At 41.9% G+C, this 15,721-nt stretch overlaps 1 protein-coding gene across 2 annotated transcripts in view; it reads left to right on the forward strand.

Annotated features, from left to right (window-relative positions):
* The first annotated feature begins 8,030 nt into the window (after positions 1-8,030).
* Positions 8,031-15,721, forward strand: part of ARPC1A (actin related protein 2/3 complex subunit 1A) — a 33,889-nt gene continuing 26,198 nt past the window's right edge. Inside the window, exons 1-3 of one of the 2 annotated variants that reach the window (XM_055340592.1) lie at positions 8,041-8,159; positions 13,700-13,770; positions 15,185-15,277. In XM_055340592.1, coding sequence (XP_055196567.1) covers positions 15,214-15,277 — 64 coding nt within the window. In that variant the 5' untranslated portion in view covers positions 8,041-8,159; positions 13,700-13,770; positions 15,185-15,213. Of the gene's footprint in view, positions 8,160-13,699; positions 13,771-15,184; positions 15,278-15,721 lie in introns of both variants that reach the window. The other variant, XM_055340591.1, reaches the window with a different exon arrangement.

A 15,721-nucleotide genomic window follows, 5' to 3' on the forward strand; every position in this document is an offset into this window, starting at 1 on the left:
CTGATGGATAGCAGATGGAGGAACTCAGTGTCAGAACTACCAGAGGTCAGGAACAAAGTGAGACACACATCTGAGGGTCAGCAAGCTATGCACAGTCATTGGAGCTGAGAGCCCGTGACTGATCACTTTGGGAGTGTGTGCAGAGGGAGGCAAAACTTGAGTTAATCAGCATTTGAAGTTCAGGCCCAGAGGCAGGAACCAAACAAGAACAGTTATGCTCATAAGCAAACCAGCCATTTCATTCCATGCTCTTCAAAAATATTCACCAGACTTGCAATTTTCTACAACTTTAAATTTGTTCCTGGAGAGACAATCTTTGTGTTGGTCAGCTTCCCTCCAGATGTAGAATTAGTTAACTTTTCTCTAACAGTTTCATTTGGATCTGTGACAAAAGAAGCAGCCCACAAATATATCTGAAATATAAGCAGACAAAAGCAAAGATATGCTACATACTACAATTAGAACTATAGTCATCCTAGGTTAATCCATTTCTGAAAATAAGTCTAAGGTCCAAGAAGCCTATTAGATTATTTTAAATTTTTTTAAAAATTTATTTATTTATGATAGTCACAGAGAGAGAGAGAGAGTCAGAGACACAGGCAGAGGGAGAAGCAGGCTTCATGCACTGGGAGCCCGACGTGGGATTCAATCCCGGGTCTCCAGGATCGCGCCCTGGGCCAAAGGCAGGCACCAAACCGCTGTGCCACCCAGGGATCCCCTATTAGATTATTTTAAATGAGAAATAAGAATGCATGCACTGCCTGCCCAAAAATTCTAACCAGTTTCTCTAAATTATCACTAAAACCCTCTTAAATTGGGGACGGGGGTGGTGTCAAAAATACTCAAACCAAAATAAACCAAAAAAACCCTTTTAAATCTATAAAACAAAACTCTCCAAACATTTCCGCATAATATACACATTTTACACGTTTACATATATCATACCTAATTATTTAACACTTAACAAACTCCACAGTGATTACATTTGCCAGCAGTATGCAATGATATACATCATATTAGATGAGAATTAAATATTCCCTGTAACCTGCAACAAACATACTGCAAAGCAAATAAATAATGTGATAATGTGTTAAAGATATATAATTAATGCAACACGATTTAGCAAAATGAAGTAGACAAATAGAGCAATTTTTAAAAATAATTACTTACCAAATGATTCTGGTAATGGAGAATTAGGGTGATGGACAACTCTCCTACTCCTGATAACTAGAAAAGTGGAAAAAATATACAAAGTATCTACTCAAAGATAAGAGAGAGCAATATGGTACTAAATACCAGGTCAAAATCTAAGAGAAAAGGGAACATCAGAGAGTGAGCCTAGATTTTTGGACTCTGTGTGTGTGTCTCTCGTGAATAAATAAATAAATGAATAAATAAATAAGAGACACACACAGAGAGAGATGCAGAGACATAGGCAGAAAGAGAAGCAGGCTCTATGCAGGAAACCTGACGTGGGACTCGATCCCAAGTCTCCGGGATCACACGCTGAGCCGAAGGCAGATGTTCAACCATTGAGCCACCCAGGCGTCCCCAGAGTTGACATTCCTATTCAAGTCTGAAGGCCAGAGCACCTGTACAACCAGAAAGAGCCAATGTTCCAGTTCAAAGGCTGTCAAGTGGGAGGAATTATCTCTTACTTGGGGGAGGTCAGCCTTTTGTTCTATTGAGTAGTAAATAAATGCCACTATTGGATCATGCTCACTCACATTACAGAGGCAAGTTGCTTTATTCAGTCTACCAATCTGAAAGGCCAACCTCACCCAAAAACACCATCACAGAAAAACCCAGAATAATATTTGAGCAAATATCTGGATATCCCGTGGCTCAGTCAAGTTGACAAATAAAATTACCCATCACATCTGTGTTTTGGGATGGGACAGTAGGAGGAAGGATGAATTAGAAGATGACATTCCTCTTAAGGATGGGAGCACAGCTTTGAGTCATCTGTAAAACCCAGAAAAATATCAAATCCTAAAAGTAGATTAGAGTAATCTCAGATTGCTGACATCCTCAGGCACTTGACAAATTTAAAATTAAAATCTTATTGGGGCAAAAATAAAATCATTTTAGGTGTCAAATTATTCTTACATAATTTTAAAATTAAAATATTAGATACAACATATATAACCAACCATATAAGAGGACAAGAATACAAAATGAGTCAAAATAAAATGAGTCAAAATAAGAAGTTGGCAATAGAAACAGTCCCATAGGAACTTCAGAAAATGGCAAATGCATGATATTTACTATAGAATTTAAAATGTATGCCAAGAATAGCATATAATTATGGAGAAGAAGAAGAATGGAATTAAGGTAGTCTAAGACCTTTGCATTATCCAGGAAGAGAAAGTACTAATCATTAGTTTGCTCTGTAGGACAAAAACCCTGAACTGCAGTCTTTGTTACTCTCTATGGTATAAATGCTCCCATGGTGGCTGATTTCAAGCTACCAACAAGAGGTTTCTGAACATGAATTTGGGAAAAAAGAGGCACAAGCTGTTCTCCTGAGCCCACTGTGGCCCACTCCAGCACACCTCTAAATTAGTTCTTGAAAATGGAATTAAAAAAAAAAAATACAAGCGGGATCCCTGGGTGGCGCAGCGGTCTGGCGCCTGCCTTTGGCCCAGGGCGCGATCCTGGAGACGCAGGATCGAATCCCACGTCGGGCTCCCGGTGCATGGAGCCTGCTTCTCCCTCTCCCTGTGTCTCTGTCTCTGTCTCTGTCTCTGTCTCTGTCTCTCTCTCTCTCTCTCTGTGACTATCATAAATAAATAAAAAAATTAAAAAAAAATTAAAAAAAATACAATCAATCCAAAAGAAGTCAAGAAAGGAGAGAGGGAAAAAAAGAGAATAGTTAGGACAAAAATAAAGCATATACTAAGATGATAAAATCAAATTCAAATATATTAGTAATTCCTGTAAGTGTAAATAGATGGATATTTCAGTTAAAAGATGAATATATTATAATCATAAATTGCAACTGCATGTTGTTTATGAGCAACACATCTAAAAGCATGAAGTAATAGAAAAATTGGAGGTAAAAAGAAAAAGAAAGATATACTAGTAGGCAAACCCTAACTCCAAAAAAGCTGGTATAGCTATATTAATATCAGAGAAGTAAATATTAAAAGCAAAAGCACTATGAGAAAGGAATATTCTGGGGCACCTGGATGGCTCAATTGGTAGCCCATGGGACTCTTGATCTGAGGGTTGTGATTCAAGCCCCACAGTGGGTGTATAGCTTATTTAAAATAAAAAAAAAAGTAGGGAGAATGCCATGGTGGGTCAGTCACTTAAGCATCTGACTCTTCACTTAGGATCTGGTCATAATCTCAGGGTGGTGAGATTGAGCCTGCAGTCAGGCTCCCCACTCAGCGTGGAATCAGCTTCTCTCCCCATCCCTCTACCCCTCCTCCCACTCACGTGCATACATGCTTGCACTCTCAAATAAAGAAACATTTTTTTAAAGGAATATTTCAGGGGGATCCCTGGGTGGCTCAGTGGTTTAGCACCTGCCTTCGGCCCAGGGCATGATCCTGGAGTCCCGGGATCAAGTCCCGCATCGGGGTTCCCGCATGGAGCCTGCTTCTCCCTCAGCCTGTGTCTCTGCGTCTCTTTCTCAGTCTGTGTCTCTCATGAATAAATAAATAAAATCTTTTTTAAAAAAAGGAATATTTCATAATGATACATCCAACTCATAAAATATAACAATTCTATAACATAGTAGCATCTACAATATAGCCTCAAAATATACAAAGAAAAAATAAGAGAGTAGAAATAGACAACTCCATGATCACTTGGGAGATACTAACACACCTTTCCTAGTAATCAAGATAAGCAAGCAAAAAAAATTTAGTAATTAAGTTAAAAAGTATGCCATTAAGGCAGAAATCAATAACAAAAATGTAACTTAAAATTCCCATGTTTAAAAATTTAAAAATGCCAGGGATCCCTGGGTGGCGCAGCGGTTTGGCGCCTGCCTTTGGCCCAGGGCGCGATCCTGGAGACCCGGGATCGAATCCCACATCGGGCTCCCGGTGCATGGAGCCTGCTTCTCCTTCTGCCTATGTCTCTGCCTCTCTCTCTCTCTCTATCATAAATAAATAAAAATTAAAAAAAAATAAAAAATAAAAAAATTAAAATTGAAAAATGCCAGTTCTACACAAACTCTTGCAGAAAATTTAAGAGAAAGAATACTTCTTTTTTTTTTTTGAGAAAGAATACTTCTGAACTAATTTTACAAAGGCTGAATTACTCAAATAAAAACTCAAAAAAATTACAAAAAAGTAAACTGCAAAACAAAATCCTTCATAAGCCAAGATTTTAAATTACTTCCTTTTTTAAATTTTTTCAAGTATTTTCTTTGACTTTATTACTTTTGGTACTATGTCTTTGAGCAAGTTGCTTACAGCTTCTAAAGATTTTTATTTTATATAATCTCCACTCGCCAATGTGCAGCTCAAACTTCCACCCCAGATTAAGAGTCGCATGCTTGGGGATCCCTGGGTGGCGCAGCGGTTTGGCCCCTGCCTTTGGCCCAGGGCGCGATCCTGGAGACCCGGGATCGAATCCCACATCGGGCTCCCGGTGCCTGGAGCCTGCTTCTCCCTCTGCCTGTGTCTCTGCCTCTCTCTCTCTCTCTCTCTCTGTGACTATCATAAATAAATAAAAATTTAAAAAAAAAAAAAAAGAGTCGCATGCTCTACCAACTGAGCCAGCCAAGTAGCCATTAAATTGCTACATTCTTTTTTTTTTTTTAAGTTTTATTTATTTAAGTAATCTCTGGGGTGCCCGGGTGGCTTGGCTCAGTTGGTTAAGAGTCTGCCTTCAGCTCAGGTCATGCTCCCAGAGCCCTGGGAGTAAGCCCCAGTCATGCTCCCTGCTCTACAGGGAGTCTGCTTCTTCCTCTCCCTCTGCCCCTTCCTGAAGCTTGTGCTTGCTTTATCGATCTCTCTCTCTCAAAATAAATAAATAAAATCTTTAAAAAATATATTTAAGTAACCTCTACACCCAACGTGGAGCTCAAACTCATGACCCCAAGAAGCAAAATGTATAAGAAGTGGCCATGGCCTCCAGATTTACAGTCCAGTGAGCTACAGATTTTACTTACCAAATTAGGGGGAAAAAATACCTGGTATTCATAAATTCAATCATGTGTTTGTCTTATAAGAAAGACATCAAAAGGGATCCCTGGGTGGCGCAGCGGTTTGGCGCCTGCCTTTGGCCCAGGGCGCGATCCTGGAGACCCGGGATCGAATCCCACATCGGGCTCCCGGTGCATGGAGCCTGCTTCTCCCTCTGCCTGTGTCTCTGCCTCTCTCTCCTTATCTCTCTGTGACTATCATAAATAAATAAAAAAAAAAAAGAAAGAAAGACATCAATGATAGTACGGTATTTATATACCATCTGACACTACCTTATGCCCCTAAACACCCCACAAACTAAGTGGTCCCATCCCTGTGCTATGGAAACAAACTGAGTAAACAGCCTAGAGAAAATCTGCACACATTTTTCAGTCCTCTGTATCGAATTTTACAAGATTCTTTCCACAGGAAACTTTCCGTCCTTGGAACCATTTAGGACAATATCTAAAGGAGAGGGCAATTAGGACAATTATCTAAAGCATAAGCATTATTAAGCATTAACATAGAGTATGCACTTATGCTTTTGCCTTTTGGTTTGCTTATAGCTTTTATAGGCATTGATTCAATAAACATTTCTAACAATCTCTCTGGTGGATAGGTGGTAGGCATCAAACCATAGAAGATATAAGATGGAGGGAGAGGGTAATCTGGCTGGCTCAGTTGGTAGAGCATGTGACTCTTGATCTTGGGGTTTGTGAGTTTGAGCCCCACATTGGGTATAGAGATTACTTTAAAATTTTTTAAAAAGAAAAAACAACAAAATGTAGGCATGTAAGTGTTCATTGACAGTAGTGTTCACTGTTGTTCAGCTTGGGCTCAAGGGAGAACCAATCTTCTTACTCTCCAAACCACATTCCAGATACTAAATCAAGGCCCTCCAGAGCAGATGGAAATCCTTAGGCAAACATAATCTTTCTGACCTATGATTGGGTACTTTCCTGACGTATCTATATGAGCCCCCCACTCAACTGGTGGTAACCTCTCTGTTCTTTGAAATCCCAGATGGTTTATTTCATTCATTCATAATGTCATTCAACAAATATTAAATAGGACCTTCCACCTTTGAAGCATTGTGTATTTCCTTGTATTTAAAATTATGTGTGAACTGGCCTTGTTCTAACTTCTGAGCTCTTTGAGGACAGAAAGATCTTACCCAACTCCTTTGTACATTTATGGAAATTCTTAACACAATACTTGGCACTCGGTGAGTACTCATTAAATACTTGATGACCTTCTGAAGTTTGACCAAATTCCAATTCAATCCTGTTCTTACTCCAACTGAATCCATAAAGCAAACAAAATCATTCCATGATAGTATCCAACCTTTTACTTCCTCCCATTTCCCATTTCTAAATACCGCCTTCTCTGGTACTAATTCTCTAAGAGAATCCTCATTTGGGGTATCAGATCAGTGTCATCATGCATGTAAAAAAACAACCACTAAAAATAACTCACCCTCTTTGGAACTCCAATGTCTCTTATAACCAGAGCATGACTGGATCATAGGAAATGCTCTGGATCAGGTATCAGGAGGCCATCCCTGGCACCGTCTTGTATCAACACCTTCATCAAGGTTTCCTGATTTGTATGTTATCCTCATCTATCCAGATTATAAACTCCTTCAAAGAGAACCGTCTTTTGTAAGGAGGTGGGATCTAAATAAAAGTTGGTATTTTAGCTCTGGATACCAACTCTACATACTTCTGGATTGGTTCATGTAACTTGCAGACACATGAGGCATCCTTGCATCCATGTGTGCTGTCCCTCCTCTGCCAAAACGTCACTGGGAGGGAGGTAAATTAATGTAAAACGATCTTTCTGCTCTCTCATTTGTCCTCCATCTCTCTAGGACCGAAGACTTTGTAGCCATGGGGCAAAATAAAACCAATTACTTCCAATGCATTAGTGCTCCTTGGACAGCTGGATTACCTGACCCTAGTGAACAGAGTGTGGTTCTGAAATCAAGAATGGGACAACTTGGGGATCCCTGGGTGGCTCAGCGGTTTAGCACGTGCCTTCCACCCACGGCGTGATCCTGGAATCGAGTCCCACCTCAGGCTCCCTGCATGGAACCTGCTTCTCCCTCTGCCTGTGTCTCTCTCTGTGTCTCGAATGAATGAATGAATGAATGAATGAATAAAATATTATATATATATAAAAAAAAGAATGGGACAACTTCACTTCTGCGAACATCACCTTCTGGGCAAGCACTGGGATCAAACTCGTAAGCCACGAGAGGCACTCTGTTGGTGACCTGCAGTGGCCCCAACAACAGGAGTGCTGCTCCAGGATTTCCACGGGTTCAAGGATGCCAAGTCTAGCTTGGAAGTGAGGTTCAAGGCATTCTGTAGAAGCTGCATCCGTGCAGCAATCACTGTCTCCACGCGTTTGGAAGGGTTGGGGGTTGGGGCAATGATGAATTCCCTCCTCCATCCCGTGGCGCCATCTTGGGAGCAGGGAACAAGTGATTCCGACCCCAGAAAGGTCGAGAAGGTTCCTCGGGGAGGGCCTCAGAGGCTTCCCACACCGAGAGACTGGCTCTGAAGAGGGACACTTCTCTCTGAAGGGAGAAAAACTCGTCATTCGTCGAGTCCCTGTGGCTCGAAAAGGCCTCAGTTCTCACTAATTACTTTCCTGACAAAAGCAGTTGTGAAAACGCCGACGCTCCACACGTGGGTCCGCGAATCTGAGAAAACTTCCTGAGGAAAGAAAGAAGCCATCCAGGCGGCTCCGCCACCACCTCCGAACCCGCGCGGACGCAAGACCCTCCCCCGCCGCACCCGCGCCGGCCCCCCGGGCGCGCGCCCAAGCGGGGCGCGTGCGCAGATCGCCGCGCCGCCGCGCTGCGCAGGCGCCGTGGCCATTTCCGGGATCTGTCAGCCGCTCCCTCTGGGCCTCGGTCCTCCGCCCGCGCCCGCCGGAGCCTGTTCGCGTCGACTGACCAGAGTCCGCGAATTCTCCGCTCCGAGCCGGTCCGGACTGCCCCGATCCCAGGTAAGGGCCAACAGGGCGAGCTCCCGGCCCTGTCGGCCTCCATTGGTCCGGCCTCGCCCCGGACTTGAACCCGCGGGGGCGGTGAGGCGGGGGCTTAGGCCGCGGGGCCCAGGGGCTGTGAGGGGCGGGCCGGGTCTCCGGGCCTGGCCTCCGGAGGTGGCGGGGGTCCCGGTTCTTTGTGGGGCCCTCCGAGCCCGTGGGGTTCCCGCACACACAAACCGCTTTCCTCGAGGTTTTCCAGCTCTGAGCCAGGATTAGCGGCTCCTTCACCTGCGCTTCCATAGCCCTGTTCACTTTTCTATGATGGGCTTTTATCACAATCTGTAAAATTGTCGTAAATGAGATGACCTCCCCCTGGTCGAGGGTCACGACGGACAGTTCCTTTCTTCCTTTAGCAGCTAGGTTGGGTCCTCCGCACGGTGGGCGACCCTGGAATGTCCCAGGGCAGCCCTCAGTCTTTCAGCTCTTGGGGTGGGAGGGCCTTCTCGAGTTCCTTAAGCTTATCCCTGTCGAGAATTGCCTTCTTTTTTTTCTTCTTTTTCTTTTAAAGATTTAATTTATTTATTCATGAGAGACAGAGATGAGAGCTGCCTTCTCTTGAGTATTGCACAAACCCGCCCCCCTACTCGCTCCGTGGAGTCTTATGTAGCCCCTTCCACGTTCCAGCCTCTCTGGTAGGAAAACGGCCCAAATTCCAGTCCCGGCACCGCTACTTCGTTGAGGGGACCCTGGGAAGATGCATCTCTGAGTCTCTGTTTCCTTGTCTGCAGTAGGAAGGTTCTTAGGGCCTTTTTTTTTTTTTTTTTTTTTTTTTTTTAGGATCAAGTGCATTTATTTGCATTAATTGCCTAGAATAGTACCTGGCCCAGAGTAGGTGCTCGATCAATATTAGCTATTCCTTCTGTTCTGGGCATTCTGTGCTTATCTCTCTTTCCTTCCTTTCTTACTCCCCACCTCCACCCCAGACTTGAGGACCAGGGAAGTGTCAGATGTATTTATGTTTCTGGCCCTATCCCTGCGCTTAACTACGCTGCTGGGAACATGGTAGGCACTTAATAAATTGTAGCTTAGAATCTTTGATGAGAAAGCCATCTGTTCTCATACTGCAGCTCTGGAGCTTGAAGGAAGATGCTAACCTACTTTTACCTGCTTCGACACATTGCCTAAATTACCTACGTTAGCCTCGTTCTGCCCTTTTCTTTTTTAAATCAATTTTATCTCACCTTTTGGTACCAGGTAGGTCCTGGGTTTTTTCAGGTACCTAAGGAAAAAAGGAGAGTATCAGTCTGGAGGATGTTTTTGCCCGGTTAGGGAGTGGGTGTAACTGGCTGGTTCCTACCACAGAGTATTCAGAAGCCTTGCAAGGTTAATTCTTCTACGTATCATAGTTAAAGGAGGGGATTATCTTGGAAAAAAACACTTGCTTGGAGGAAGAGTGGCATATTTTGATCTAGTTAACTAATCGTATGCTGAAACAAATTCTGCATAAGGAAGTTTAAAATGATTTGCTGGTGGTGCTGGTGCCTGACATGGAAACCAAGTCTCTGGACATCATGGAGGGTGTGGTGACCTTGTTGGAGTACCTGGTATTGCTGGGTTGGGTAATGAGAGCAATTAGAAACTGGATGAATCACAGTGTTGGAAACTGACTCTAAACAGGGAACTGAAGTCTTCACTGTACAAATACTTTCAGGCTTCAGGGCCAATAATTCAAAATATATGTAGACATTTCCAAGTTCAGAGGATAATAACTGGTGTGTACTTCTAGAGATGGCTCAAAAGCCTTGGGTCAAAGGAAGAAAGGGAACTAACTTAGCATCTCTTTTGGGCTAGGCTTCGTACTACATGTTTTCACATGTTATCTCACGTAACGTACCTACAGCCTTAGAATGTCAGTAACTTGTCCATTTACATATCTTTTAAAAATGAGATTTAAATGTTAAGTGATCGGCCCAGGATGTCATAGCTAGCATGTGACTAAGCTTAAATTGAAACCCAGGTTGCCTTCACTCCAGAGTCCATAGCAACCAAACATCAGAATGGCTATACTCAAAGTGATAAATAAAGAGTTGAGTTGTAGAGGGAGTGCCTGTAATCATACTATAAATCATTTTTTTTCTCTCAGTGCTATACAATAAAAGGTTATCAATAGAAGCTTATAAAGTTTCATGTCACCACCTTTTTTGTCCCTTTTTCTCCTATCCCAATTAAGACAGAGCTTTTCAGGTTTCACTTAAATTTTTATTTATTTATTTATTTATTTATTTATTTATTTATTTATTTATTTATTTATTTATGATAGTCACAGAGAGAGAGAGGCAGAGACACAGGCAGAGGGAGAAGCAGGCTCCATGCACTGGGAGCCCGACATGGGATTCGATCCCGGGTCTCCAGGATCGCGCCCTGGGCCAAAGGCAGGCGCCAAACCACTGCGCCACCCAGGGGTCCCAGGTTTCACTTAAATATTAATCACAGTTTAGAATTAGAATTATCTGGCAACCCGGATGGCTCAGCGATTTAGCACTACCTTCAGTCCAGGGCGTGATCCTGGGGACCCAAAAATTGAGTCCCACATCCGTCTCCCCGCATGGAGCCTCCTTCTCCTTCCGCCTGTGTCTCTGCCTCTCTCTCTCTCTGTCTCTCATGAATAAAAAAATAAAATCTTTAAAAAAAATAGAATTAGAATTATCCTATGGCAGAAGGTCTGTTTTTCTTGGTACAGAATTCAAGCTATTACCCTCCTGCACTCACTGAGTTGATAAATACAGACTGTTTGCTGGGTGCCTTATAAATTTGAGAAACATGAGTGCTGTCTTACCGTACAGACTTAAAATACCGACATGATTATAAATGAGATACAGGCCTAAGTATATGTCCAAATATGGGACTTGAATGATAAAACAAATTTAGAAGTGCAATTTTATTTATTTATTTATATTTTTTAAAAATTATTTTACTTATTCATGGGGGGCGGGCAGAGACATAGGCAGAGGGAGAAGCAGGCCCCCTGCAGGAGCCAGATGAGGGACTCATTCTGGGACCCCAGGATCACGCCCTGAGTCAAAGGCAGACGCTCAACCTCTGAGCCACCCAGGTGTCCCTAGAAATGCAATTTTAGAAGTAATTATGTCGTTATGTAAATGTTTACTTCTTTTGAAAGCTTTGCTACTTTGCTTGAAAAATTGAGTTGTGGGACACCTGGGTGGCTCAGCAGGTGGGTGTCTGCTTTCTGGCTCAGGGCATGATTCTGGAAGTCCCAGATCGAGTCCCACATAGGGCTCCCAGCATAGAGTCTGCTTCTCCCTCTGCCTATGTCTCTCCTGTGTGTGTCTTTCATGAATAAATAAATACAATCTTTTTTTTTTTTTTAATAAATACAATCTTAAAAAAAAAAAAAAAAAAACCCTGAGTTGAGGGGTGCCTGGCTGGCTCAGTCAGTGGAGCATGTAACTCTTGATCTCGGGGTTGTAAGTTTAAGCCCCACTTTGGGTATAGAGATTGCTTAAAAATAAAGTCCTTTAAAAAATTGAAGAATGAGAAAGTCTTTGCATCTGTTCTTTTTAACTATACATAAAATATGTGTTTTTATTGCATGTAGATAGTCACATTGAATTATTATTTGTAGGCTTGTTTTGTTTTAATTAACAAATGAGCCTATAAAAGATGGCTTTTGAACTAAATTGCTTTTAATTAAGGAGATACTTATGACACAGTATGTTATTTTGAGTAACTGAGTAAAACCTGTTGTGATGGGTAAGCATCTGATATCAGATATAAAAAGAGAATCATGCAGTGAGCATCTGGAAGTTTATGTTTTAAAAAACATGTTAAGCAGCCTCATTTGAATTTATTTAAAACATTTTTTAAAAATTTCCAGTTAGATGCTTTTTCTTTACTTGTGAGTTGCAGTTTGCTTTCTGGAACATATAAGTAAAAAACCAGTGAGCTAAATATCTCCACTTTAGAACAGAATATGAAACATGGACATTTCTCCGCCAGTTCAAGATACCATGTTTTATTTAAGGGTGCACTTAATCTCTTTTTGACCTTTGGATTCCTTTACAACAATTAACAGAGACATTTCTTCTGCTTTCCACTGAGATTGATTTTTGCTTTATCTGCTGAACTCTGATCACTTCATAACCTTCTGGTGTCCTTTCCATTTGTTTCCTATTTACATGAGAATTCCTATCATACAATTCCGTCTCCACCCTGGGTTAAACACTTGTGCTGAAGTGGATTGAAATTTCAGTGTTGTGTGAGTGCCTTTTAGAAATAATAAAGGGATGGGGGATCTTGCTGCTTTAAAAAAAAAAAATCTCATTTCAGGTAATGGTTGCCTCTTTGGTGGCTTTGGTTTGGGTGTCTATGAAATAGAAAAATTTTTTAAAGATTTTATTTATTTATTCATGAGAGACACACAGAGAGAGAGGCAGAGACGTGAGCAGGGGTAGAAGCAGGCTCCCTGTCAGGAGCCCAATGTGGGTCTCCATCCCAGGACCCCGGGATCATGACCTGAGCCAAAGGCAGATGCTCAACCACTGAGCCACCCAGGTGCCCCGAAATAGAGAATTTTATTTGATTTTTAATTTAATGATGTGTCACAGATTCCTGCTTTTCATTTTCATTAAAAAGTTTAAAGAGCAATGTAAACAAACACCTGTAAAATGTACCCTCTGTGTAGATTTATGTTAACATTTTGCCAGGTTTGCTCTTTGTATATCTACTTGTCCTGAACTACTGAAAATAAATTACAGAAAACCACCCCTAAACATTTCACTCTTAAACACTTTATCATCTTTATCTCCTAAGAGTTAGAACATGCTCCTATGTAACCGCAAACAGGTATAGTTAAGACATTTAAAATAATTCCAATTGTTATGTAGTATGTAGTACAAATTGATATTTTCCTTATTGTACAAAATGTGTCTTTTATGACTTTTTTTTAAGATTTTCTTCATTCATGGGAGACATGGAGAGAGAGGCAGAGAGACACAGGCAGAGGGAGAAGCAGGCTCCATGCAGGGAGCCCGATGTGGGACTCGATCCCAGGACTCCAGGACCATGGCCTGGGCCAAAGGCAGGCGCCAAACCACTGAACCACCCAGGGATCCCTTTTTATGACTATTTTAAAAATATAGATCACGGGACACCTGGGTGGCTCAGCGGTTGAGTGTCTGCCTTTGGCTCAGGGTGTGATCCTGGAATCCAGTCCCACATTGGGCATCCTGCATGGAGCTTGATTCTCCCTCTACCTGTGTCTCTGCCTCTCTCTCTGTCTGTCTCTAATGAGTAAATAAATAAAATCTTTAAAAATAAATAAATAATTTTTTTAAGAGAAAACGAAAACCTATTTTCATTACCTATAACATTTGTGCTGCATAACTAATCCCTTGATATCCCTGTCTGGGGATGAGTCCCACATCAGGCTACCCACAGGGAGCCTGCTTCTCTCTCTGCCTGTGTCTCTGTCTCTGTGTCTCTCATAAATAAATAAAATCTTAAAAAAAAATTCACTCCTCTTTATTTCCTTTAAACAGAGAAGAAGAAAGAAAGAAAGAAAGAAAGAAAGAAAGAAAGAAAGAAAGAAAGAAAGAAAGAAAACAAGGAAGTAGGTCTAGATTTTTATTGGATTTATTTATTTATTTATTTATTTTTTAAGGATTTTATTTATTCATGATAGACACAGAGAGAGAGAGGGAGAGAGAGAGAGAGAGAGAGAGAGAGAGAGGCAGAGAGACCGGCAGAGGGAGAAGCAGGCTCCACGCAGGGAGCCCAAACAAGACTCGATCCCAGGACTCCAGGATCACGCCCTGGGCCAAAGGCAGGCACTGAACCACTGAGCCACCCAGGGATCCCCTAGATTTTTATTGGATTTAGAGCAAATATGTTTGGCAGAAATATTTGACAGATGGGTTGCCATATTATTAGGTTTCTCCAGGATAGTCTTGTGATCTGTTATAATAACATAACAGTGTCCCTTTTTGCTTTCTTTAAAGTTTTTTATTTATTTATTTATTTTTATTTATTTATGATAGTCACAGAAATGCACTGGGAGCCTGCACTGGGATTCGATCCCGGGTCTCCAGGATCGCGCCCTGGGCCAAAGGCAGGCGCCAAACCGCTGCGCCACCCAGGGATCCCTCTTTTTGCTTTCTTAAACATATTCTGGTCTGGTTGATAAATTAGTTGTCACTATTTCTAAATGATCATGTGCACTTCATGTTTCCTCCCATTAGGAAGCCCATCAGATTTGATTATTCTGCTCTTTTTTTTTTTTAAGATTTTATTTATTTATTCATGAGAGACCCACAGAGAGAGAGAAAGAGAGAAGCAGAGACACAGGGAGAGGGAGAAGCAGGCTCCATGCAGGGAGCCGGACATGGGAGTCTATCCCGGTTCTCCAGGATCAGGCCCGGGCTGAAGGCAGCGCTAAACCGCTGAGCCACCTGGACTGCCCACTGCTCTTTTTTTTTTTTTAAATTTATTTTTATTTATTTATGATAGACAGAGAGAAAGAGAGAGAGAGGGGCAGAGACACAGGCAGAGGAGAGGGAGAACCAGGCTCCATTCCGGGAGCCCGACGCAGGACTCGATCCCAGGACTCCAGGATCGCGCCCTGGGCCAAAGGCAGGCACCAAACCGCTGAGCCACCCAGGGATCCCCAGCCCACTGCTCTTTTTGATGATAAATGTGATTCTTTGGTTAAGATGGTGACTGCCAGAGTTTTTTGTTGTGAAGGTTCATTTTTCTCTTTTAAATTAGTAAGTAATCTGTGAGATGATAATTTGAGACTGTGAATATCCTGTATCCCAACAATCTTTAACTTACAGTTTTTGAGTCCCTTGATGGCCCTTGGCAGAATAAAGTATACATTGGTAATTACAGTGATTGTGGTATTTAAGTGATTAAGTTTTGACATTGAGATTGATTTTTTCATCGAACAGTAGTGTTTTATTTGTCCCCAGACAACCGAAATTGTTTTGCCTCCCATTTTAAATGCTTTTTTCTGTTGCTTATTACAGCTTTCTATCCTTTGAAAACACTAAGAATAATGTCCCTGCATCAGTTTTTACTAGAGCCAATCACCTGTCATGCCTGGAACAGGGATCGTACCCGTAAGTATGCTATTAACTTTACTTCCTTATTTTGGTGCCCTTGATATTTTTAGATGTAGGCACTTTTTTAGGGATCACATATTTGTTTCACATGTGAAAAGAGCACGGACATGAATTCGGAAGGAAACTAGGTCAGTTGTTTGGTTTATAGATAAGAGAAACCAAGGCCTAGAGTTTCCAGTAGAAGGAAGGTAGTGGTTGATGTCAGAGCCATCGCTAGATCTAAGCCTTCTGGCTCCATGTCCATATCTTTTTCCCCAGTACCAGTTGGAAAATGGTTTATGTCAAGGGATCTTTCATTGCCTTAAGAAACCAGTGTCTGGAATGGTTGTATAATGTCACAGTCATCCAGCATTTAGTCAGACTACTAGGACCTAGGAATAAGCTATTACAGAGGTGTATACTTATTCCTGATGTACTAAGAGCAGTCTTAGCTAATATTTA

The sequence above is a fragment of the Nyctereutes procyonoides genome, unplaced genomic scaffold (assembly GCF_905146905.1).
Source record: "Nyctereutes procyonoides isolate TBG_1078 unplaced genomic scaffold, NYPRO_anot_genome, whole genome shotgun sequence".
Classification (NCBI taxonomy): domain Eukaryota; kingdom Metazoa; phylum Chordata; class Mammalia; order Carnivora; family Canidae; genus Nyctereutes; species Nyctereutes procyonoides.